At 43.1% G+C, this 26,903-nt stretch overlaps 1 protein-coding gene across 1 annotated transcript; it reads right to left on the reverse strand.

Annotated features, from left to right (window-relative positions):
- Window positions 1-734: 734 nt before the first annotated feature.
- On the reverse strand, window positions 735-25,621 carry SUSD5 (sushi domain containing 5). Its single transcript, XM_053410396.1, has 5 exons — window positions 25,282-25,621; window positions 18,279-18,456; window positions 15,530-15,648; window positions 12,658-12,846; window positions 735-2,744 (listed from the first exon to the last, which is right to left on the reverse strand). The coding sequence occupies exons 1-5, from the start codon at window positions 25,370-25,372 to the stop codon at window positions 1,687-1,689; spliced, it is 1,635 nt and encodes a 544-aa protein (XP_053266371.1). The 5' UTR covers window positions 25,373-25,621; the 3' UTR covers window positions 735-1,686.
- Window positions 25,622-26,903: the final 1,282 nt, after the last annotated feature.

Consider the following 26,903-nt stretch of genomic DNA (forward strand, 5'->3'; position numbering starts at 1 on the left):
AAAGGGACCCTTGACCATTAGGTCCAGTCGTGGCCGACTCTGGGGTTGCGGCGCTCATCTCGCTTTATTGGCCGAGGGAGCCAGCATACAGCTTCCGGGTCATGTGGCCAACATAACTAAGCCGCTTCTGGCAAACCAGAGCAGCGCACGGAAACACTGTTTACCTTCCCGCCGGAGTGGTACCTATTTATCTACTTGCACTTTGACGTGCTTTCGAACTGCTAGGTTGGCAGGAGCAGGGACCGAGCAACGGGAGCTCACCCCGTCGCGGGGATTCGAACTGCCAACCTTCTGGTCGGCAAGCCCTAGGCTCTGTGGTTTAACCCACAGCGCCACCCGTCCCCAGTAAATGGAATTCGGATTGCTGCCTTAGCCATGGTGTAACTTTTGAACCCATCTTTAGTCTGTCATGGTAAGGCACCTTTAGCAACAGATATGTATGGTATGTTGTCTACATCAGAACTTCGCCCACTCTAAACCAACCCAAATTGAACTAAAGAATGGAAGTTTTCACTTTCTATGGAATAAGAAGGCAAGTGCACTCCCAAAGACCATGCGCTCTTAGCTGCATAATTAATTTATTAATTAGACACCCAATTTCATTGCAAAAATAGCGTTGCCCTGGGGGGAAAGAAAACCCTAAATAGTCTTTGATAGTTTGCAGGCAAAGTGGTGTGAGATCTTCTTTCTACTTCTTAAGAGAGCGCTTTTATAGAGTCCAAGAGGCCTGGGTGGAATATTGACAATGTTGGTTTATTTTTAAACATTAATGATGTCTAGTTGTATATCATTGATTAAAGTCCATTCAAACATGATCCTATCTCTTTCTACACTCCTACAGATAGAAAAAGGACTCTCTTTTTTCTAGATATTAAAACAACTAATAAAATCCAAACAGCTCAATAATGCCATGTTTCTATCTAACAGTCCATTGTGATCAACCCCCTACACACAGTTAATCCATTGAAGGGTAGAGCTACTATAGTACAAATCCACTGAAATAAACTGGAGCAGTGGTCGAACAATGCAGATAGAAAAATTCTATCTGTAAATCCATAGAACATGACAAGTAACAACTGTCTATGTGTTAATTTATCCTTACCTTAAAAAGGGCAAATAGTTAAAAAAAAAAATCCCCCCCACGTTGCACACAGATTATCTCCCTGTTCTACAGAGCTTCTTTCAAATGTGTCATTGGGCTGTGTGACCCGTTTTAACACAGCAGAGAGAATAATTGCATTGACATTTTTAATGCAAGAAGCGGGTACTGTAAATCCATCCTGCCATCTTAAGGGGTTTGAAGTGTCAGTTGTCAGATGATGGTCTTGTCATTTGACTAGCTTGCATCTAGGATAGGCAGTACACACCCATAAGAAAACAACGTCCATTATGTCTGTCACAGACTACCGATTTCAGAAAACCAAGTCACTGCCTTATACGTACAGTCATCAAGAGATAAAATATGCTTCTGTGATTCAGCCCTGGCAATCCTTAAGGTGGTTAAAAACTAGAGATATCCAAATTAATCCCAATACCACAATAAGTTGTGATTTCAGTTAGTGCAGGTCCTGCTATTCCATACACAGGTCTTCTTTTTGAACTAGTGGACATAGTATCCATTTGTTCGGTCAGTTTCCATGTCTCTCCTCCATGTATTTCTTTCCAATAATAATGTATACAGCTAGATTAGACTTTCTGCATTTCAATCTGTTGCAGCTGGTGCCTAGCATGATCTTTCCCATTCAACTTATAAACAGAGGTCTTCTGTTGCCGTTTCTTGAAGCACCACACTGCCAAGATCAACGCAAGCACAATTAGGCATACAACAGTCACCCCAATGGCTATCATGCGATCTTTATCAGAACTGGAACAACTTGCTCCCACACATGGTTCAAAAGTGCTCAAAGGCTTCCCACCAAATCCATAGGTCAAAGCTTCTCCCTCAACAACAACTGGTGTATCAGTAAAGCTATTTTGAGAAGGTGTAGTAGTAACTACTTGCATGGAGGAAGTCATCAGATCGACTTCCTCTGGCAAGGGAATGGGGTCAATGAGATGGAAAACTGTAGAAGTCTCCAGTGTGGCCAAATTCAAGCTCGTGGCTGTGGTTACGGATGACAACTCTTGTGTGATGAGTCCCATAGGTGTCGTTGAGACATACCTGGTGTTGTCATCTTTGCTTACACTGACGTTCTCTGGAACAATGGTTGGTGTTAGAGTCCCTAGTATTCTTTTGCTCCCACCAGAGTGTGTCAGTGACGGGACTGTCACAGCCTGCACAAAATCCTTTTCTGGGCTGCTGCCTGTCTTCCTGACATCAGCATGGTTCAGTTGGTCAGTGGTAATGTCATATTCCATTCCCATAGATCCGTCAATTTTATCCCCTTCCTCCTCGTCAACTTCTTCTACAGCTTCTTGAGTAACTGGGTAACCATCTAGCCAGGACTCATCTGTATGAGAATCTGTACTTTTTGTTGCTTTTGTATCATTGTTCACAATGACAGGTCCAATGGGAAAGTCCTCGCCTTCATATATCATTTTGGTGCCTTTCTTGTTATATGCAGTTTTCACGCCAATGTGGTTGTCGTCGTCGGCAAACTGGGTCTTTTTCTCATCATGGATGGCTTTCTCTTGCTCATTTCCCTTCTCCTCTGCCTCTTTGGCATTGTGTTCATGTTCTTCGGTAGAAATAGATCGGTCATCGGGGAAATTGTCTTCATAATCGATATGTCCCTCAGTTTCATCTGAAAAGGCAAAATAACAATTTAAGGGGGTGGGGTTTCTGGCACCAGATTATCACAAAGCTCTTTCACCAGCTCACATCATAACAGAATAAATTTATTTTTGAAGGCTTATGAAGGCTGTGGGTAGAAAATGATGTGAAGTGTCCTTTCTCCAGGTCTCACATATGCCTACTGATGTGTCTGTTTCAACTGCTGCTCTTGGAAGGTTCCATAGGGAACAATGCCCCAGCCCCTCCCCCAGCATGTGTGCGACCTAGCAACCCAGGGTTAGGAAATGTGGTCCTCAATAGACAGGCAATGCCTTATATGGCACAGGAGGTGAAACCAGAAGTAGGACTGAATCACAACTGAGCTGCTTCTGCTTCAGAGACTAGGACCCAAACCAACGGATCCAAGTTACAAGAAAGGAGACTAAACATCAAGAAGAACTTTCTGACAGTCAGAGCTATTCAACAGTTCAACGGACTCCCTCAGAAGTCAGAAGGTGGTGGACTCTCCTTCCTCAGAGGTTTTTAAGCTGAGGTTGGATGGCTATATGTCGTGTATGATCTTGTTGAGATTCTTGCATCGCAGGGGATTGGACTCAAATAATAATAATAATAATAATAATAATAATAATAATAATAATAGTAATAATAATTTATTTATACCCCGCCCATCTGGCTGGACTTCCCCAGCCACTCTGGGCGGCTTCAAAAAAAATAATACTAAAATACTGTAATACATCAAACATTAAAAGCTCGAAGACCCTTGGGGTCCCTTTCACCTCCACAATTCTATGATTCTGGGTCTGCATTAGTGAGTATGGTAGGATGCTTGAATAGTCACTTTTAGATAAGCAAAAGAAGCTTATGGTAATGCAGTTTCTGGTGTTCATAAAACACCCAGGGCCAGGTAGTGCTAGTTGGCTTAGGCCTGGGGACGATGGGACATCTCCTCACATGTACAACTGGACTGTTCGCATCTCCTGACTTTTCCTGATGATGGAAAAGCTGTGGGGGCAGATGAATGCTCTGGGAGGAGGATAGCGGAAAGTGTCCATTCCCTGCTGCTATTTCCAGGTTGTCCTTTGTCTCCAAATCCTACTTTCTAAATGTTATTCCAAGTGCCAAATTATCCCCAGAACCCAACTGTACAATCAGGTCTCCGAACTAAAATGAACAAGCACCAAACCAAAAGCCTGTAGGAGTTATGTAACTTATTTAGGCAGCGGGAATGGTATGCTTTCAATCCCTTTTCCCCACAAGTGTTTCCTTATCCAATCTGTTTCCCTCCTAATTAATATTACAACTCGTCTTAATAATTACCATATAACTTCTAACTTATTCTTTTTCATCTCGCTTGTTCTTTTTCATCTATTGATCCGGATTTGTCAAAAAAGGTCAAACAGAAAACATGTGCAGAGAGTATTAAACATCTTTGTTTACAGTTTTCCAGCTGGCATTTATGTGCTCCTGCCCAGAGGGTTCTCCTCTTCACCATCCCAGAGGGATGACAGGAGAGGAAGGGGAATTAGTATCCTTTTATGCTAGGGATGTGAGGGATGCGGGTGGCACTGTGGTCTAAACCACTGAGCCTAGGGCTTGCCGATCAGAAGGTTGGCAGTTCAAATCCCCGCGATGAGGCGAGCTTCCATTGCTCTGTCCCAGCTCCTGCCAACCTAGCAGTTCGAAAGCATGTCAAAGTGCAAGTAGATAAATAGATACCGCTCCTGCGGGAAGGTAAACAGTGTTTCCGTGTGCTGCTCTGGTTTCGCCAGAAGCAGCTTAGTCATGCTGGCCACGTGACCCGGAAAAACTGTCTGCGGACAAACGTTGGCTCCCTTGGCTAGTAAAGTGAGATGAGCGCCGCAACCCCAGAGTTGTTCACGACTGGACTTAACTGTCAGGGGTCCTTTACCTTTACCTTTTTATGCTAGGGATATACCACTCTGGCAGTGTGGGGTTTTTCTGGCTCCTGCCTTGTCTTACAAGGAAAAAATGTGGGTAGGATTTGTACTAGGATGGTTGCACTTCATTTACTCCAGACATTTTTGCATTTAGTAGTAAATATCAGTGAAATACTGAGTGTGATGCGCTTTGCTTGTAAATTGTTGTGGATAAAGTGATGTGCATCCCAGAGACATCTAGATGAGACCTCCAGTCTGAATTGGCAATAACCAGTGCTTTTTTTCTTTAAAAAAATGTTTAGGGGTACTCTCATTTTGACTCAAGGAAATCACCATTTTATAGTTCAAATCGGGTGAAATAAATACAGTAAATGGACGAAAGTACAAGGAACATGCATTACCTCATGGTGATGAAAAATAGTTAGTAATTTTCCTACTCATATTGAAATACTGCCCCTCAATGAGGCCAAGCTGTCATCAGTAAAACACCACACATCCACATTCCACACCGCTTCACACATTAAACGCTCGCTTCCGTCTGAGACTCAGGAAACACTGGGAAAGGAAATAAGGCTGCCATCGGTGGTAGCAACAGAACTGACGATTCATTGTGCCAGAGAAGAAACTAAAAATTTTATGTTTCTTCTCCCATTAGATTCACAAAATGTTTAGGGGTATGTGTACCCCTGCGTACCCCCCAGAAAAAAGCACCAGCAATCATAGAATCATAGAGTTGGAAGAGACCACAAGGGCCATCGAGTCCAACCCCCTGCCAAGCAGGAAACACCATCAGAGCACTCCTGACATATGGTTGTCAAGCCTCTGCTTAAAGACCTCCAAAGAAGGAGACTCCACCACACTCCTTGGCAGCAAATTCCACTGTCGAACAGCTCTTACTGTCAGGAAGTTCTTCCTAATGGGATAACTCTCCCATTTCATTGCAGTTCACAAAACAGCAAGTTTTGCATATATCTGGATGAATGCTCAATAAACAGGTCAGCTGGAGGAGGTCCCTTATTCATATTACATCTCTGGTCTGCCATGATCTTTCATAGAGGCTCTACCATTTTGTGATCACAGAAATGATCACGGAATTTGATGGCTGTGAGAGGAAGAGCTAGTGTCTGAAAGAAACCTAGCCTGGGTGATAGAAACCAGGCAGGCTAACACTCAGTAACTGCTTCATGATCAAAATATCTGAAGTAATAAGTAATTGTTTCTGTGTCCTTGTAACCAGACCCTGAGCTGTCCTTTATTTTCATCCCACAACACCATTTCCCCAACCTTTCCAGGACGAGTTCTTATTTGCCAGACGTTTGAAAAACAAAACCCACAATTGTACAGTGCTTTTGACATGGTATAGTCCAAAAAACAAACATCATACAATGGAAACCTTAAAGCAAAAACACAACCTAAAACCAGAATAGCAATATAAAAGTATATAGATGTGAATAAAACATAAATTCAGAGGATTTAATGTTAGTCCTAGTAGACCCACAGAAAATAACAGACATGACTAATTTAGTCCATTAATTTCAATGGCTCTACTTTGAATATAACTTAATTGGATACAACCCATGGTTTGGTTGCTGAATTTCATATCTGGGGAGTAGAATTCATACAGAACAGAATTAATAATGAGCTTTGCAGTTGTGGTTTAACCCTGGAATAACCAAAAATAGGGTTTTTATTGTGGTCCCTCTCTCTTTTTTTCCTGTTAACCTGAAACATTCTAGTCCAATAAACTCTCCAAGTGTCTTATATCCTGAAGGAACCATTCTCACAAATGCACACTTTCATTCCTTTCCAAACTGTAAGGCTTGTTCTGTTTTACTTGACTTGGTTGTATCATGGCTACCATAATTTTTCCCCCTGAAGAAGACAGAAAGTTCTGCCAGAAATAACTTTTTAGAGGTCTGATACTTTAGAAAAAAATACTGTGGTGTTGACAAGGAAATTCTAAAATATACTCTTTCAATCCTAGACTTTAGCGATTGAACAGCATTGTGCACTGTAACAGAAATAGAAAGGAAAGCAAAGGAACTCTTATGAAAGTTATTGTGTCTGCAAGTCTAGTCACTGTACCATTTGGATTAAGTTATTTTTATGTTTCTTAGAAATAAATGCTGGTATCAGGATGTGGCTTTATAAGGTCATTTCTTAGCTGGCATATGTTGATTTGGTTCTGCTGAGGCCAAAACCTACACTGATTTGGCCTACTATTTTTGAAGCCACAGACTTCCAGAGCAAAAGACAGGAAACAGGACTAAAAATTGCTTTCATAATTACATAAATCTAATTTAAAGGCCTATTAGACCGCTAAGTGGAATGACTAACTCAGCCCTTCTTAACAAGTATTGCCTGCTTTGAGGTGCTAGGGAGAATGTCAGAGTTCAGAGACAGTTCTGAATAACCTCCACATATTCACCCCTATTAAAATCTCACTGAGGTATTATATAAAAGCAATGTGAAACGATGCCAGGCAGATTTCACTCCAGGCTGTAACTCAAGTAGTTGCCAGGGACTCATCCTTTCTTTACTCTGAATGTAACAAATACTTTACTTAATATTGGAAATGTTGGGGATGGCAGCAACAGGTGGAAATTGTTGTTGTTGTGATGTTGATTCTGATTCTGATTTAGCCATTGGTTACCTCAGAAGGTATCGGCGCAATTTGCATTTAAAAAATTACCATAAAGGAAAAAGATTAGCCATATAAAACATGAATGTTTTTATAATTCAGAGCAATACTCCCACCGCAACAGGAAGCTTTGTCAGTACACTAACAATAAAACATAATCAACTCAGTCCATCAAGGGTAAGGTACCGTATTTTTCGCTCCATAAGATGCACTTTTTTCCTCCTAAAAGGTAAGGGGAAATGTCTGTGCGTCTTATGGAGCGAATGTGTGGTCCCTGAAGCCAAATTGCCCAAGGGCAAAAAGCAGATCGTGTGTTTTTTTTTAGAAAGCGGGAGCTCTAGAATCTGACAGCTAACCAATTGGGTACTACCAAACAGCGACCGCTATTGCTGAAAGCAGGTAACCAGCAGGAAACGCTTCAGTTCAGCCTTTGCACTGTTGAGTGAACACCCCCTGCTGTGCAGATAATGGAGAAAGCTCATAAATTGTATCCCTTCTTTCGTCCTGGCCAACTCTATTATGCTGGTGTAAACCCTGGTGCACCAGGAACCCAGAATAGCAGCAAATAAAATCCGCTCATACGTCAGTGACTGATAAGACTTGTCAAGCTGTTATTCCAAAGTCTGCCTAGATTGTAAAGCTCCAAAATACAGGCCAAAAGAGAGCAGGTCTGGAAAGAGCGAGCCATACAATGGGCACCACCAGTGAAAAGGCCCTGCTCCATGTAGCTCCTGCCTTGTCATTTGATAGGTTGCTACTTGCCCTCCTTCTTGACATGGAATGCTCTCTATTGGAGTCTCCAGGTCCAATATAAAGACCATAAGAAGGGAGAGCAGGGACCTTGAAGTTCCCAACAGCTGTTAGTCAAGCAAGCACACAGGTCACCTTTGTCACAGGTGTGTCACGCCTATGTCCTGGCCAGGCCTGCACCCAATTTTGTTTCTGTACACTCTTGTTTGTTCTCAGTAACCAAAAACATATTATCAACATATACAAGGAGAAAAGTTGTTTTCCTTCATTGGCAAGGAATCGTACAAAACAAAGTGGCACTAATAAAGAAAAGTTCCAGGGTGGCAACAGAAAGCAAACTAAAAATGCATTTGCAGTTTATCAGAACTATCCAGCAATATCAAGTTATAGGAAAACTGGTGCTATTAACAGTAACCCTAGTTGGTTAATTGATTTGGCAACTTCCATGCACATGACACCTGATGCTAATTCCCCCCCTAAAGAGTTAAATGAGATTCAGGTGAGGGGCATATCCCTTGTCAATCCCAGCAGGTATATAACAGGAAGACCCGGCCTGCCCAGGCCGATGGCCTACCCAGGCCATGAAGGAGGAGCTATTTTGGCAGCAGAATCCTCTGCAGAAATCTCAGCGTCTCGCTGGCTCAGTCGTCCCCAAACTCACAACACAGAGCCACCCACAGCAGAAGAGTGTGCTCCATCCGATGGGCGGACTCTTCCCCAGACTCAACTCTCAGGCCCCAGACTCTCGGCCTGGTGCCCCTGAGAGCCTGGCGCCTGGGTGCCCTGCACCCCTAGCACCTATGGGTAAGTTGGCCCTGCATCCTGACACCTATATGAGGACAACATGGCAGATCCAAAACAATATCTTGCCCCTTATTCATTCATGCCTTGTCCTCAATTTTTTCCCTTGTGCACTATATATTTTATATTCAGGATCAATTATACAATCTCTTCTCTGAACTTTTTCTGCTCCCTTTTTAATTTCCTCCTTCCCAGAGCCGTGTTCCTCTGCTACCTAATATAGAAATGTTCTGGATACCCTCTAACTGTCGTTTGTCAAGGAAACTGCTCCAAGAACCTGTATTCGTGCTTTGCAACTTGTGACGCATGAGGCATTTGGCTTGAGCCTAGGGACTGCGTTCCGGAAATAACACACTGCCCAACCAGTTAGAGAGGCTTCACTACACAGCAGTGTGTCAGTGAGCTAAGTACCCGGGACATCACTGATCCCTGGAAACATCAGATACCATCTCTCAAGAGACAGGATACCTTCTCCACACTAGGGCTTTCAGCTGCTTAAGGATGGGCCAGCTCAGCTGTGTTTTGCATGATCATGCTTTTGAGCACACAGTGAAGAGCATATCTCATGCCAAGATCTGTTATTTCACTTGCAAGTGTCATTGTTTCTCACAAATGCTAACAGGGACTCACCTTTCTGCGTGAGACAACATACTAGAGTCCTCTTCACATTGCCCCTTTTCAGTTACTTGGATGCTACGTGATTAGACTGTCCTAAAGATCACTTGTTAAAAGAGAAAGCTTGAGCCATGGTGTAAATAAGTACTGAGACTAGTTGACCATCACAACACGGGGAAGCCCTCTGCGGTGTCTAGAATAGGCTGTCTTCTTCCCTCAGCATATGGTTTCTAACATGGGTTGCAGCCTTGAACACTAGGTTTCTGGATCATTTGCCCAGCCCGTAGAGAGGACAGAGGACAGGACCCCCAGCATGTATAGCAGTGATGTAGAAACATGTAACCCTCTAGATGTTGTTGTACTTAGAATCCCATCAGCCCCAGCCAGGGTGACCAATGGTCAGGGACAATGGGCATTTGTAGTTTAACAACATCAGGAGACATTATGTCTATGGTATATACAATTTTAGTTCTCTACCTTCCATATACAGTGGTACCTCGGTTTTCGAATGTCTCCATTGACGAACATTTCAGTTCGCCGTAAATGCTTTGGTTTTCGAACACACCTCGAAAGTCAAACATGCCATGTAGCTTCCACTGAGTGCAAGATCCTGAGGCCTAGCTGTTGGTTATTGAGTTTTCAGTTTTCAAATGTTTCAGAACTTGAACGGTCTTCCAGAACAGATTAGGTTCGAAAACCAAGGTACCACTGTATTCAACATACCTATGGTTATTCTGTTTTAGTTTTATTTCATGTCTTTATTTCTTCAACAGTGATCACCCTCCCTGTGGAATGCCCTCCCTTCAGATGTCTTTTTTTTTTTTATTAAATATTTTATTGGTATTTTATAACAATCAAAAAAAAAACAGAAAAATAAACAAAATAAAAACCACACAAAAATACATAAAATTCAAAACTTAACAGAAAAAAACGAGAGAAAAAAACACATAAAGTTTCAAATACTTATTTTCCTTAACCTTATTTCTCAGACCTCCTCACACCTCCCCTTCTTGTATTCTAATTTAAATTGTCAATTCAGCAAGTCCTTAACTTATTTCTTCACCTTAGCTTGAACATTTGTTCTAACATACTATTATTTTACTTTACTTCTTTTTTCCATTTCCTCAATTTATTTTTAACAGCCTTATTTTCAATTAATTAAAAAAAAAACCAATTTTGCCTTATCAAAATTACACACCAATACTTATACCTCATTAATTATTCTTAAACCTTTTTCCTAAAGTCGACCAAAATTTCCCTTCCACGATTTGCCCAATTTCCATACCACTAACAAAATATAAAAAAAGACAAAGCAAATTATACTTATGTACCCTTTGGATTCCCAACCTCCACCCACCCTTTTCCCGGTTCCAGTCCCCAACCAATATCCATCAGTCTTTATGTTATTTATTTAGCCTGGAGATCTCACGTCCGAGGCCCTTATATCTCTCTCAGTTCCTTTCTGCCGGTCTCTTTGATAGTCCTTGATGTTAAGCCCCAAGTCTCGGAGAGGCTCCGGCCCAACAGGATCCATGTTGCTTCCAGCCAGTCCTCCATACTTAAAAGCAAAGCCTATGGGGTACTCCAACTCTTGTTTCAAATTTCTTTCAAATCCAGATGTCCCCAAAGCTCCAACTTTCACCTTCAACAAATTTGTAATCCTCAGGTCTTCAGATCTCCTCCAAAGGGGATCTCTCCATTTTCCAGACTCCCATTCAGACCAGGCTTTCCGCATCCAATTTTTATTGTCCTTTTTTATCATCATGTCAGGCCTCATATTGCAACTCTCCTTTGACTCCTGCAAACCTCCAGCTCCTCCTTCATTTTCTTCAAAAACAACATATTGCTCCATCGTATCTACACTTTCAGTTTCATTTATTTGTTCAGTTGAATGGGCTTCCTGTTTCAAGTCCTTATCAGGCTCAAAACTGTTGTTTACTGTCCAGTGTAGTAGTGAAACCTCTGTAGACAAAGCATTGTATTCATCTTGTAAGTTTCCCAAGAGAACAAGTGCTCTGTCCAATTCTGCTTGAATTTTACATGCTCCAGCCATTTTTGTGATGTAGTGTCCCTATTACCCCTCTAGGGGGATTTTAGTTCCTTAATATTCCTTTCAGCTCAAAACCAAAAGTCCAGTTATTTTGTATCAGCCCTCCTTATTTTCAACAAGTTATACCGAGTAAACCAGCAAAAACAGCAGAAACAATGTTCTCTTTTTCCAGCTGACAACTAGCTGACTGACAGTTCACTTGACAGCTGTCAAACTCTTCAATGCAACAGGCTTTCTCATAGGACGTTCCCGGGTCTAGGGGGGGGTGAAATTTCAGCTCCCAAAATTCTTTTTATCCTCCAGTAAATCTTCTTATAATGTCAAAACCGTGAAGTCAAGATCTTTTATTAAAAAACAAGAAACAGATTCTCTCGACCTTAGCTGCCCGGTCCTTTGCTTTAAATTGTTTACAAAGAGGGGGGGGGACTTCCTTTTTAGCCCCTTCCCGCTCGTTCCAGATCCAAAATAAAAATTTTTTTTTAAGGTTCCAATCTCCGTATTACTCACGGGTTGATGTTTTAGAGTCCAATCGATCTTAGAAGAAGTTGGCGCTCTCTGTCAATGGCTTGCGGCTTCACTCCGTAGACGAGGGAGTACTCTCAGCACCACGCCTCACCCTGCCTCCGTTCCGAAGCCTTTAAAAAGGCTCCGTCGCGGATTGGGGGGGCGCGAATGGTGCCTGCCGAGTCTCTGTGTTCACAGGCATCCGCGCCTGTGATTTTAAGGGTCTCCGCTTCGCCGCAGCGGCCAGACCCAGACGCTACGGAGCCGATTCCCTCCGGAGCTCGGAGGGAATCCGCCATTAAACAATGGCGCCAACCCGGAAGTCCAATCCTCCCTTCAGATGTCAAGGAGATAAAGAATTGCACAACTTTTAGAAGACATCGAAGGCAGCCCAGTATTGGGACGTTTTTAATGCTTGATGTTTTTATTATGTTTTTTAAGCTGCCCAGAGTTGCTGGGGAAACTCAGCCAGATGGGCAGGGGAATAATAATAATAATAATAATAATAATAATAATAATAGAAAATTGTATATGGACTATGTACATTGTCATCAGCTCCAGATTGATAACACTGTATGTGGAGATCCACTGCAAGTTCGCATTAGGACATTGAAGGACAATAAAAAAAAATTAAGATATGATATCCTGAATCAATAGAACTCACCTTTGACACAAGCTTGGACTTGACCAAACCATTCCCCACAGGTGTGACAGAGCAGAGTAAAAGCAGCATCTTTGTTACTCATGACATATCCCTGAGCACAGACATAGTGCAGCTCGTCACCCATTTCAAACCCGGTGTGGCCGTGGAGAACTGTGTGAGGAAAGGAAGGGGGGTCTCCACATGGTTTGCCTAAGGAGATAAACAAGCAGGAAGCAAACACATTTAAGTATCTGGTTAGCTGAAGGGCTTGGGGAATGTAAAAGGGGGGCGGGAGAATGTCTAAAATGCCTGACTCAGCGGACTCGGTGCTGCAATCTTTTGTTTCAGGTCCCATTTGTATACTCTACAGTACATTTTCATCTTGTTTTTTTAAATAGGAAATGAAACATGGGAGAAGTGGGGTTTCACAGATTTTTGTAGGTGATAACATATTGGGAGATAAACTCCAAAGTGCAAGTAAATAAAGCCAATAAAGCTCATCTTATACTGATGACAAAATCAATCTAGGGCTAGCTGGAATAACTTAATTTATTACTTTACTTGATGTCACTAGATAATTGGAAATTCACTGTCTGCTAAACTCAATGCTCAAAATGGGCGGGAGAAAATAAAAATTGCAGAAACGAAAGCTGTCCTGGGAAAGCCTTACGAACAGTCTAACATTGTACAGAACAAACTCGGTTCTGTTTGCTATTTTAGCCTAAATTCATGTGGTTTATGTTTGTATTTAAAAGCCCCTGGTGATTCTCCCCCCGCCTCTTTTGTTGCTAAGAGAAGGCCAGGTTACATAATCCGTCATTTTTCGATGAGGAATTTGTGCCAGACGTTCACCTGGCAAAATCCGAATTTCCATTCCTGGGCTAAACCACTGCATTTTCTGCAATGGTAACAAGTTGCAGTCAACTTGTGGAATAGAGACTTGCTTGTCTTGCAGCCAAATGAATCACTCAAACATGGAGGGAATAGGGAAAGTTCAGGCGATCGGTGCAACAAGTCTTTCCAAAGTTTCTTTCTAAGAACAATAACAGAGGGGGAAAGCAGGGGACAATGTATCTTCAGTCTAAATGCCCACTCCTGGCTTTCTCCTTCGGTGCTAGCAGACCTACAGCAAGTTCTGAAAGGGGAGACACAACCACTTTTAAGATTTATAGATGGAGTCTGGATTTAGTTTGGTCTGGGAAACAGCAGACTCGGGTGGCTTGGAGGTTCTAGTTGGGGAAGAAGGGCAGTTAACTGTCACTTAGACAGTTAGACGTTAGAAAGTTAGACGTTGGGACTTAGCTGTTCTGTGAGAGAGAGTTTTGGGATAATCAGAAACTCTTGGGACTTCATAAACTGTCATCAAGCACATTTAAGACCCAAATGTAAATGTTAGTACAGTCATACCTCAGGTTAAAGACGCTTTAGGTTAAATCTTTTCAGGTTGCGTCCCGCAGTGACCCGGAAGTACCGGTAACAGAATGGGTTACTTCTGGGTTTTGCCGCTCACGCATGCACAGACGCCCAAAATGACACCACGCGCATGCGCAGAAGCAGCAAATCACGACCCGCACATGCATTCCTCTCAGATTGCGAACGGGGCTCCGGAACGGATTCCGTTCGCAACCAGAGGTACCACTGTATTTCCTTTTGTACATAATATCCCTATAATAATCAATATTACTTCAACCTTTCTTCTGTGCTGGTGTCCATCTCAATACTAAGCCTATTGTACCAAGCAGTGACAGGAAGTCTTTAAAAGTGTTCTAAGGGAATAGTAGCAGTGGGGAAAAGTTTGTGTTGATGAACTCACAGAGCTTTTAGAGTTTGCTGGATTGATTTTATTGCTTTTAGAGTTTCTGTGCTTTATTCTGTTTTTACCCTGTACACCATTTCTATGGCTTTATGCTGTGAAGTGGTTTATAAACTTGTTGAACAGAATAAAATGAATCAAGAAACTCAGAGATATTGTGGCAGGGAGTTCCATATCCCGGAAACATAAAACTTAAATAAGCACATAGGCGTACCCTGTATTTATGCTGAGAGAACACTTACACTATGCCTGTCTAGACACCCAAACATACGTTACTGATTGGTGATGTTTTCAGAAATTAGGCCTTTCATCTTCCAAAAGTAAGAGTTTAGCAAAATCTGTAGATTGTCTTCAACCAATCATGCAATTTACCTGTGAAATTGCCTCCAGGCAACCAGACAAGGGAGCATTTGCAAGCCACAGAAATGGCTGTAATGAACACAGGATTCAGGTCAGACAAAATATCACCTTTCATGTTAAAAGTTTCTGTTTCTTGCTGCTTAAAGATATGCAGGCAATCCCTGATGGAAGTTCAAAAGTTGAGAAAGGGGCATCTGAGTTGGATTTGCAAGCGTCTGGGGTTCAGATTCAATACCCTGTGTATTTCTTTGCTTAATCAATTATGCAAAATGAATAGATTTGCATGATGTGCAATTCTCACTCTGCATGATGTGCAATTCATGTTATTCTGGAGCATTGTTTTGTTTTGTTTTTTAGTAGATGCAGATACAAAATCAGGGGTTTTTGTTCTATAAATCCTTTGCTACAACACACTTGTTCTCTGCTTAGTGCCACAATGTGATCTGGAACACAGGTTGGCCTGTGAGCGACTGCTGGGTTGTAGGGCTGGATCCTCCTCTCTGCTTCTAGATTATATTTCCTTTTCTTTTTTTATGAATACAACAAATATTCTAGCAAGAGCCTGCACTCAGCTGAGAAGAGGCAATTTGTTTCCATGCTATTTCATGCCCATGGCAAATTATTCCTTCCTGATTGTTAATGGACATTTCAGAAAGAACAAGAAAAAATATTTGATTTGGCTTGCCGTAGTGATTATTTCTGTGGTCCACCAATGCTGACCTTCAACTTTCACACAAAGAGCATCGTATCTGCCACTTGGAGAGGGATCCATTTCAATCTGGACATCAATAATCTTCACGCTCTGTGGCTTGCTGCCTGTCCTGTTGCACACAGTTGTCCTAAAACAGAGGAAGGAGACAAAAAGATGTTTAGCAGCTAGGCTAGTAAGGCTCTGAATTGTGTTCTGTTCTCCATAGACCACACCTGACAGGTGGGCAGACGATTGCCATGAATTTAAACTGGGATGACTCTGGTTTGACGGCCATCACATATCATACTGAGCTACCAATAGCCAAGGCATGGCTGGCTCATGTGAAAAGTGAAGCTGATGTAAAATGCAAGTCTCTACTAAAACTTTTCTTATGTTGAATTGTTCAAAATTGTTCATTGTCAAAGCATCAGTGGGGCTCCCTGAATTCTCTCCCTTGATAGCATCTAGGAAGAATTATTGAGTATGTTAGCACTTGTCTGACTGAGAAATCCTCAAGCTTGAGCAACGTACTCTACACCTTTTCTAAAAAAAGAAATATATTCTGCAGCAAGGTAACCTAAATTCTGCACTAAAAGTTCTAAGATCTGTATAAATGATGCAAATAAACCAATATGCATGACATAATAATAATAATAATAATAATAATAATAATAATAATAATAATAACAACAACAACAACAACAATAATGCACAATTTGTTCTAGGCATGAGGAAGGCCAAGGAGCACTGCTGGGGCACTAAAGCCCTCGGATGCAGCCGATGGAAGCATTATTCAGTGATCCCTCCAGCTTCTGATTCTTCAGTTCCCATTGTTTGCATACTTTCAAGTGTTAGATTGGAGCTATTATTATTTTATTATTATTTATTAATTTGTATACCACCCTATACCTGTAGATCTCAGGGCAGGTCACAACACTGAGCTAGAAACTAAGTGTTCTTTGGGTTTTTAAAAACAAATAAATAAAAGCTGAGATTCGCAAGCAGCTGGCCTTTGTGCATAACCCCACATTCTGTGGGGTTTTTGTGCTCCTTCTGAATTGCAAGAAACACATTCCATCATGCTTCAGGCTGTCTTTCTCTCTACATCTGAGCAGGAGACATTATTAGGATGACCAGATGCAAAAGTGGAAAGACTCCCACACCTTTAACAATGGCAGCTATTAAAGGTGCTTATGCCCTCTTACGCTTTTGTATCCGGACATCCAGGGAAACACCCATTTAAAAGTCATTCTCTCTCTCTCTCTCTCTCTCTCTCTCTCTCTCTCTCTCATGTGCTGAATCTCCCATGATTTGGTCAGCCTTTACGAAACTTCCCTAAGACTGCAGGTTCATCAACACATGGCGGTATCGAAGCACAATTTAATGTGGTAGATAATGAAATCATTATTTTCCCCAGTTCCTTTATTGGGAGTCTTATCCTGCGTCATACCGCTTAGCTCCATCTTTGCCCTGGTTATTAAATTTCGAGCACGGTCGAATTTTGCCAGAGAGGTGGCACTTTGGACATAACAGCAAAAAATAAATGCATCTGCAAGGATTCTGTTGGAATGCGTAAGTGGAAATATATCATTCAGTGAAGAGTGTGGTAGCCTAAAGTGTTTTGCTTTTTCAGTGCGGTAGGGGAGATATGTCAAGCAAGTGAAAACTCTCAGGGTACTGTTGGAAAGATTTTCCCTGATTTGAAGCAACATACCTTCTTTTGAAGTACAGTTGCACTTCAAACACCTTTCGTTTTTAACATCTGACAGTCAAATTCATAAAGCACCTGGCTAATGGAAGCAAATAGGGCTTATAGGCCATATTAAACATAATTTGCAAGGTTGAACATTCAGACAAATCTGGGGTGGAGGAGGGCAGCAGCAGCAGGTACCTAGAGTGGCAAAATGCTCTCTTGAAAATCAGTGTTTCTTAGTTCTACTATTACAAAATCAAAGGTGGATTTAGGGCTGTGTGACTGTGCTGGGTGCCAAGCCTACAACAATGATGTAGTGAATTGAGCTGAACGAAAGGTGAGAGACAGCCGGAGGTGGGGGCATGTCGAATTCTGGCCTCACACAGGGCACCACTGAAATTTGAAAGGCCAAAGTCTGCCCCTGACAAAGCAGCCCAACCATGTATTTGGAGATAAGTCATGTGTGTTGGTCAGAGGAGATTTCACAGTTTCACCGCCTTTCCTGGTATGCCCTGCAGAGGATATTAAGGTCCATGAATAATCATAGTTTAGAGGTCCCGGGCCCTAAGGAAGTCAGATAATCCTCCACCAGGGCCAGGGCCTTCTTAGTGATGGCTCCGACCTGGTGGAATGCTCTGTCCCATGAGACCAGGGCCCTGCAGGATTTAACTTCCTTCTGCCGGGCCTGTAAGAAGGAGCTATTCCACCTGGCTTTCAATCTGAACTTAGCCTGATCTTTTATTCCCCTTCCTTCCTTCCCCCTCCTCTTTTTACGAAGATTACCCGCTCTGGGATCCCACAGCTAATTCTCCCCTGGTCTCCTCGCTGAACCAAATAGGACTAACTTAGCCATCTAGCCCTGGTGATCATCTAATGTTTATTGGATGGATTTCCCCCCTAAATTGATTTTTGAATTCTGAATTTATTGTTATTCATGTTTTATACTGTATTTTATGCTGTTTTTTGTTGCATCAATTAAGTGTTTTAAATTTGTTGTTAGCTGCCCTGAGCCCAGTTTTCTGAACCAGGAAGGGTGGGGTATAAATAAAAAAATATTTATTATTATTTATTTTAATGCTCCTTACCCGACCGTGCCATCCGCCAGCCAGCCCCTGGTACACACAGCAAAGGAACAATCTCTTATGGCTCTCCTTAGTTCTTCTCTGCTGGCTAATCGAGCTCCTACTGCAGCGCATGATTCGTGAGCCATTGCTAAGTCCAGACTCTGGGAGCCGTTCCTGGGACCAAGGGCAAACAATTTTCCTGAAATTCAAAAGACACAGCGCAGCATGTGATGTCATGAGATGACTTGGTCTAACTGCATTTTCTGCTTCTGTGTGTGTGTGGAGAATGGCTGCCAAGAGAGACTTCTCAGGATACCGCTGAAAACAGTGTGGGTTTGCGTGATCTGTCTGAAGTGAAACAGACAGAGGAGATCCCTGAACATTAATAGAGAGAAACTTGTGCACGAGATTGCAAATATGTTCTTCCAAGTTATATGTTTATGAAAGGAAAGTTGTTGTTTTTCAAAATATAAAGAGTCTGGACAGTGCATATCATCAGAATGTATTTTGATACATACACACCACAAGCAAGCAGTAGATAAATTTTGTTTTTTAAAAAATAAGAGAGTCCATGGAGCTGGTCTGGGTAGGTGCATTGAAATGTAATGTTAAAAGTGGGGGTGGGGCCCCAAACAACTCCAGATTACTCCTTTTCAGAGGATCTGGATGTCAGGGAAGAGTTAGAGTTAGAAGATTCCAGTTTCCCAGAGGGAGAAAGCATTCCCCAAGGGGGGGAGGAGAGCAGTGAATTGAAGAGAAGAGAGCAACAGGAACAACAGGGAGGGACCGGCTGTTCCCAGGAAAGGCAAGGGTTCAGTTCTAGCTCAGATTCGGAGGAGGGGAGATACAAGCCAGCTCTAGCCAGGAGGTTAGAAAAAAGAGCGGGCAAACGAAGGGAAGGGCGCCTTCGCCATTTTGAGAGTGGCTGGTCATGGAGAAGCAGAGCTCAGAAGGTATCTGAAAGAAGTGACTCTGAGGAATAATATTTAAGAACCGTTTATAAGAATGTTTTGTTAATACGCAATAAAAGGTTTTATAAAAGAACAAGAAGCATTTGTGTGGTGATCTGAAGAGGACAACGACCAGTCCTGACACTGGCCAGCGCCAATAGGCTAGGGTTACCAGACGTTCCTGTTTCCCGGGGATTTGCGAATAAGTCCCCGGACAAATTCCATCCCCGGAATGTCCCCGGATTTCATCTAATGTCCCTGGGAAACACAGCAGCGGCAGTCTCAGCAGCCCAGAGCAGTTGGCTCTGGCTGGCTTCAGGAGCTGCTCAAAAGTCCCCATATGATGGTGGTGCAAGGGCTCTAAGAGGCAGCTTCCGGGTGCCTCCACCTTCCCTGACCCCAGCAACTAAGCTGTGAAGGGAGGCTTCATAGTGCCTATCGGAGCAGAAGAAGAAGAGTTTAGATTTGATATCCCGCCTTTCACTCCCTTTAAGGAGTCTCAAAGCGGCTCACATTCTCCTTTTCCTTCCTCCCCCACAACAAACATTCTGTGAGGTGAGTGGGGCTGAGAGACTTCAAAGAAGTGGGACTAGCCCAAGGTCACCCAGCAGCTATGCTTGTTTTCAGTTGTTTAGTAGATACTGGTAGCTACTGATTAGTCCCAACTGACTTAAGGTCTTTCCAAACTTACCATTTATAGCAGAATAGTTCCTGCTTTTCTTGAATTTTGGGGTATGTTACTATACAAAGGCAGCATAATTCAGCTAGTATTCCAGAGTGATGTGCTCAAAAACTTTCTTTTTAGTCTACTGACTTTTGTGAACGATCTAGAATGGATCCTCAGAATTCTCCTTTGTGTACAAGCATCCTCCTCCTTTGAGTGGCGGTTGCAGGGCGGTTTGAAGAGTTTGGATTTGATATCCCGCTTTATCACTACGCGAAGGAGTCTCAAAGCGGCTAACATTCTCCTTTCCCTTCCTCCCCCACAACAAACACTCTGTGAGGTGAGTGAGGCTGAGAGACTTCAGAGAAGTGTGACTAGCCCAAGGTCACCCAGCAGCTGCATGTGGAGGAATAGGGATGCGAACCTGGTTCACCAGATTACGAGACTACCGCTCTTAACCACTACACCACGCTGGAGCCTCCCAACTCCTACTTGTGTGCAGGCAGGGGGGGTCAGGGATCTCTCAGTTAGGCAACGGGAAGCCTCCCTTCCCAGCTGAGGGATCCTTGCCCCCTCCTGCTTGCACACAAGTAGGAATGGGATTAGGGCTGCTCCGATGGGAAGGGAGGCATTGCGCTGCCCAAGCCTTGCCGCTGCCGCTCTCGGCCCTCCGCCTTCCATGCCTGACCCACAGCACACCCTTCCCCACCACCACCACCGCTGAACAACCAACAACTCAGGGGCTGGCTAGGCTCATGGAGAAAGGAGATAGAAGCCTCGGATGGTTGAGGTCAAGGTGGCAGCCGCCCCTCTGCCACCACCATCACTGCAGCATCAATGTCCTGAACGTGTAGTAACTAACTAACTAACTAACTAACGTGTCCCTGGATTCATTGAAAAAAATCTGGTAACATTACAATAGGCTGCAGCCAGGGAAGGCAGTTGCCCAAGGCGACTGATGGTCTGAAGTATAGCACTTACTACTACTACTACTAATAATAATATAAAATTTTATTTATACCCCGCCCTCTCCAGCCAAGACCGGGCTCAGGGCGGCTGACACCAGGTATAAAAACAATTGACTGAAATACAACTTAAAAACAAGATTAAAATACGACATGAAAACATTAAAATGCAACCTCATTTCACCAGGGATTACTGCTTCAACCGCCCAACCACTCTGAGGTGTTGGAAGGGAGCTGAAAGGAGACTGGAGAAAACAAGAAGCCACAACCTTTTTTCTACTCAGGTGCCTAAAACTGCAGTGTAGTTGCTGGATCTCTAGCGGCATGCCTTTTCTAGACTTGGGATGTGGCTGGCACCGGGGCAAGCCCAGTGAGAGATGTCTTCACACACCCTCATGGATTGTCAGGGTCAATGTGTGTTTGTGCACAGTGATATGCATGAACTGATATGCATGTTTTTCTCTCTGGTATTGGCACAGTTACACCACCTACTACACCTAGATTCTCAAAGTCGGGTTCTATTTCCATTTGTTTCATTATTCCAGTTGCCCCGGCAGAACAGTATATGCAATTTATATGACTCAGAACAATTATGACTGTCATGACATAATTGGAATAACTTTTTATGACCTTCAAAAGACTTAACATGCGTTTATTGTCTGGGTACATAAACAAATCCCCCTGCACAGAAGTAAGACTATGAAGCCCATTCATAAAAATTCAAAAGTCTGGCATTTCACTATAAACGTCCTAAGAGAACAGAATTTACAGTCTTACAATTTTATTTCACACTCTTTTTTAAAAAAAATACCCCAACAACTCTGTAGTAACCTCCCGCGAGTCAGCCAAGGCTTACCATAAAACTTTATAGCACGGTAAGTGAAAGAAGAAATAAGTCTTTAGAGAACTCATCTGTCTCATCCTTGTACAGATACCATTAACAACTTCACATTATGCTTATAAAAACCTTTCAGTTTAGAAGATGTCCTTGGTCTCTTGCATACAGCCTTATAGATTGCAGTTGTAACAGAAGAATTCATGCTGTAACTTCATCAGAAAAGGACATATTAAAACAAAAAGTTTTATGAATCTAGAAATGTACTTTCACCTTTTCCATTCATTCTTTGTGAATTAAATAAATCTGCACCCTAAAGGACATATATTCTAACTAGATAGAAGCTTTTATTTAGTGCTTGCATAACAGATAACCCCTAAGTGTGTTTCATTGCATACAATGAAAATTACTCCCTGGTAAATGCGATAAGGACAGCAGCCAGAAGTCGCAATCCAAAACATGCTTACATGCAAGAAAGCCCCACTAAAATCGATAGATCGCAACTGGTCCTGTTTCTTAGCATATCTATCTGGCAGATTCTATGGGAATTTACTTCCATGTATTGGGCATAGCATGCAGAAAATGTATTAAACATCAGAAATGCAATTACTAAGCAGTCAAAAAGGGCTAGAGATATAGCGACTTGTAGCAATTTGCACTCCTGTTTGTCTCTAAGGCCAAACCAGACAGGATGAGGAAGAGCCATTAAGAAAATAACCTACCATTTATTTATTTTTATGTTAGCAAAAGTTGTGGGGAATCCCAGTTTATACTGGGAGGAGGGATGAACACTCAGACCATGCTATTTTCCTGTTTATAATTGCCCCCTTCAAAACTTATAGTTGCCCCATCCGACAAGAGTTCTGTAAAACTTGGATGACGGTATACTCGGACATTAAACTCAGGGTCTTTCCCACAATTACAATTTATAGTTGCTGTTTGATCTGACATTTTTAAGAGTGAATTTGTCACGGAGTGTCTGCACCTAATGTTCCCATTATGAGAGAGTGACCCATAGGATTGTAGATTTGAAAGGGACACCCGGGTTCATCTAGTCCAAGCCCCTTTCTGCACCAATGGTGGTCTGTGACCAAACTGAGAAAAGGCTGTAGCAACACCCCTAATGCACCCTCATGCTCCCTCGGCTGATATATTGGAGTTATGAGCATGCGCACGAGCATAGTCCTTTCGTGACTTCTTAAATTAATTACTGCCTAGTACAAGATCTCAAAGTAGCTGTTTTACTACAAAGGAATTTCAGAAATAGACTGGAAAGAGAAGCTGCTGAATTGCAACTCATTACCAAACTTAAAACCATGGAGAGACCTGGTCTGAACAAAGACATTGGATTCTTATCTCATTATACATGACAAAGCCATTTTTCACCTTCTCACCCCTTGCTTTTTCCTGTAAGACCTATTGCAGTCGTTAAGAGTCGTCAACAGGCTCATCACAGCTATCTGCCAATCACCCATTCCCACCACCCTTCTGAGTAATACCCCTCCCCACCTTCTCACTATATAGAGGGATCTGGCAACTTCTGTTTCAAGTGTATCTGAAGAAGTGTGCATGCACACGAAAGCTCATACCAAGAACTAACTTAGTTGGTCTTTAAGGTGCTACTGGAAGGAAAAAAAAAATTATTATTGAATTTGTGGAGATACAGGAGATTAGAAGAGGAACTAGATGTCTGCCTGAGCTATGGCAAGCCTGGTTAGTGTGATGACATTTTGTCTGCATATCTGTCATATGTCTCCTCTGAACTGGGCTCATAAACTGACACCTCGCTGACAGTGGCATGAATCAGTTGTCTCTCAAAGACAACTGAGCCAGTGTCTTTGAATCCAAGAGCCAGTGTGGTGTAGTGGTTAAGAGCAGTAGTCTCGTAATCTGGGGAACCAGGTTCGCGTCTCCGCTCCTCCACATGCAGCTGCTGGGTGACCTTGGGCTAGTCACCCTTCTCTGAAGTCTCTCAGCCCCACTCACCTCACAGAGTGTTTGTTGTGGGGGAGGAAGGGAAAGGAGAATGTTAGCCGCTTTGAGACTCCTTAGGGTAGTGATAAAGTGGGATATCAAATCCAAACTCCTCAAACCACCCTGCAACCGCCACTCAAAGGAGGAGGATGCTTGTACACAAAGGAGAATTCTGAGGATCCATTCTAGATCGTTCACAAAAGTCAGTAGACTAAAAAGAAAGTTTTTGAGCACATCACTCTGGAATACTAGCTGAATTATGCTGCCTTTGTATAGTAACATACCCCAAAATTCAAGAAAAGCAGGAACTATTCTGCTATAAATGGTAAGTTTGGAAAGACCTTAAGTCAGTTGGGGCTAATCAGTAGCTACCAGTATCTACTAAACAACTGAAAACAAGCATTTTTAGATCATTAATTTGATTCAGCGTTGGTCAGTTGTTCCATATTTTATAATTTGGTGATTTTAATCTACACCACCATGATATTTTTTTTCCTAATTACTTAGTTATATCTATATCTATATAGTCACACACCCACACCCACAAATAAAAAATAGATAGAAACAGATTTTAAAATAGATTTTAAAAATTGGTAAACGGTTGAGTTGGGGCGAAAGACATGATGACTTTGGCATCAAAAGTTCAGACCCCACACTCAATTTTGAGCGGCAGAATGAAATTCCCAAACGTGAGCATGACGTGCCCTGCCACTGATTCTAATTTCCCTGTGCAGTTCCGTCAAATTAAAAGGAGAATTGAGGAAAAAGAATTTGCATTTCTGTCTGAGGAACTCAGCCTAAGCAAACCTCAAATTCACACACCTTCCCAGTGAAATGCTCTGGCCAAAAAAACTCTGCTCTTTCCCTGTGGGATCCTCCCCTCCCTTCACCTCACACAGCAACCGGTAAATAAATCCGTTAGGCAGTTTGAATATGAAAATTTATATATATGCCTAGACCGTTAATAGGGGTTGGGGAGTGAGAGAGAGGGAAAATTATGCCGGTCCATCAGAATGGCTCCAACACCATCACATTGTGGGTCCTTTTCTTCCATTCAGTCTTATCCCAAGTATATCAGCAGAGACAGGAGGTGGAACTGGCAGGACAAAGCCTAAAGAGGAATACGCTGCTAATATTTGGACTTTGTTTTAAAAAAACCCTTTCATAAATGCATCTCAATATCCAGTGCATGCTTTTCTATGCGACCCCTTCTCTTTCTTCCAGAAAGCAATGCGAGTAAACAGCACCACACACTGATTTATGTCTCCACCCCCTTTCCCTGCAATAACCCCCCCTCAAAAAAAAAAGCATCCCAAATGCTTTTTGCAAATCAATGTGCAAAAGCCAAAGCTGTAGGGAAACATTTCCAAATCTAGCATCAACCCTGCTGCAGAATTCCATTATAAAGTTTTGATTGACTTTTCCCACAGGGCATTAAAAAAAAAAAACCTCTTCTGCATGACCAGTCCAATATTAGCCTTTGAAAGACTTTTGGCAACGTGCAACGTTGACTGCGAGATATTTGAATCTGGCAGATCCTTTCTTCCGATTTCCCCCCCCCCGGCAGCGATCCACAAACCCTTAAGCACTCTGGAGATGGCAGGAGAGCTACAAGCGAGGGCTGAGCAGGACTCACCATCCGCTTCGACTTGGAGAAGGAAGAAGAGGAGCGCGGATCCCACAGCCTGGGCAAAAGTGGCAGGCGATCTGGTAGGAGCTGGAGCCATGGCAAGGAGAGGAGGGAAGGTCGCCCGCAAAGAAGTCCCTCTGAGCTGGAAGGATCCGGAGGTGGAGGGGTTCAAACTGCCAGATCCTGGCGCCTTGGGGATGGAGCGACAGAAGGAGGAGATCTCCCTAAGGCTGCCCCGGGCAAGAAAGGGGGAGCGCGCGGGTTGCTCTGCCAGCTGAGTTTTGTTTTTTTTTGGAGAGAGCTTTTCTCCAGCCCATGGAGAACCGGTGTGAAAAGTCACGTTGCCCTGTCAGTAAATGTTGCATACATCAGAGGGGAATTATTATTTTTTAAAAAAACAGAATTTAAAAAATAATAATCAAACGCACAGAAGGGAAAAGAGAGGGAGGGTGGGAAGGGGTGACGAAGGGAGCAGCTGGAGAAAAGTCCCAGCCTTAATCCGGAATGAGCCGTTCACACGCGTGAATTGAAATATTCGTGTCAAAAGGGGGGGGGTTACTTTACATAGGGACCCCAGCTGATCTTTCCATCGTTGCAGCTGCTGAAAAAAACGTCCAGCCATGGTCACGGCCTCTTTCTGTGTTACAAGATACCCCAACCTACTTATTTACTGGGGAACTGTAAAGTACAGTGGTACCTCAGGTTAAGTACTTAATTCGTTCCGGAGGCCTGTACTTAACCTGAAACTGCTCTTAACCTGAAGCACCACTTTAGCTAATGGGGCCTCCTGTGCTGCCACGCCGCCGGAGCATGATTTCTGTTCTCATCCTGAAGCAAAGTTCTTAACCTGAAGCACTATTTATGGGTTAGCGGAGTCTGTAACCTGAAGCATATGTCACCTGAGGTACCACTGTAGTTATTTCCCTCCTTCTTCTTCAAGGCTCTCGCCCTCATCTAATCCACACAACAACATCTCTGTGAGGTAGGTTGAGCTGAGCGGAAGTGACCAGTCCATGACTGAGTAGGGATTCGAACCCTGGTCCTGGTACGACACTATAACCACTACACCACACTGGCAAACTTTGCACTAACTTTGCACACCCACACCCCCATGAGACTACCTGCGTACATGACCATTAGGTCCAGTCGTGACTGATTCTGGGGTTGCGGCGCTCATCTCGCTTTACTGGCCGAGGGAGCCGGCGTACAGCTTCCAGGTCATGTGGCCAGCATGACTAACCCACTTCTGGCGAACCAGAGCAGCGCACAAAAACACCGTTTACCTTCCTGCCAGAGCGGTACCTATTTATCTACTTGCACTTTGACGTGCTTTTGAACTGCTAGGTTGGCAGGAGCAGGGACCGAGCAACGGGAGCTCACCCATCGCGGGGATTCGAACCGCCAACCTTCTGATCGGCAAGTCCTAGGCTCTGTGGTTTAACCCACAGCGCCAGCCGCGTCCCATTGACCACAGGTAGGGTTGCCATATTTCAAAAGGTGAAAGTCCGGACAGTAAAGTTGTGGAGCGTTTCCCCCCCCCAAAAAAAATCTGCACTACCGACATGGCTGCCTTAAGTCTGGATTCTCCCATACTGCTGACTGCAGTACAGTGGTACCTCGGGTTAAGT

The sequence above is a fragment of the Podarcis raffonei genome, chromosome 12 (assembly GCF_027172205.1).
Source record: "Podarcis raffonei isolate rPodRaf1 chromosome 12, rPodRaf1.pri, whole genome shotgun sequence".
Taxonomy (NCBI): Eukaryota; Metazoa; Chordata; class Lepidosauria; order Squamata; family Lacertidae; genus Podarcis; species Podarcis raffonei.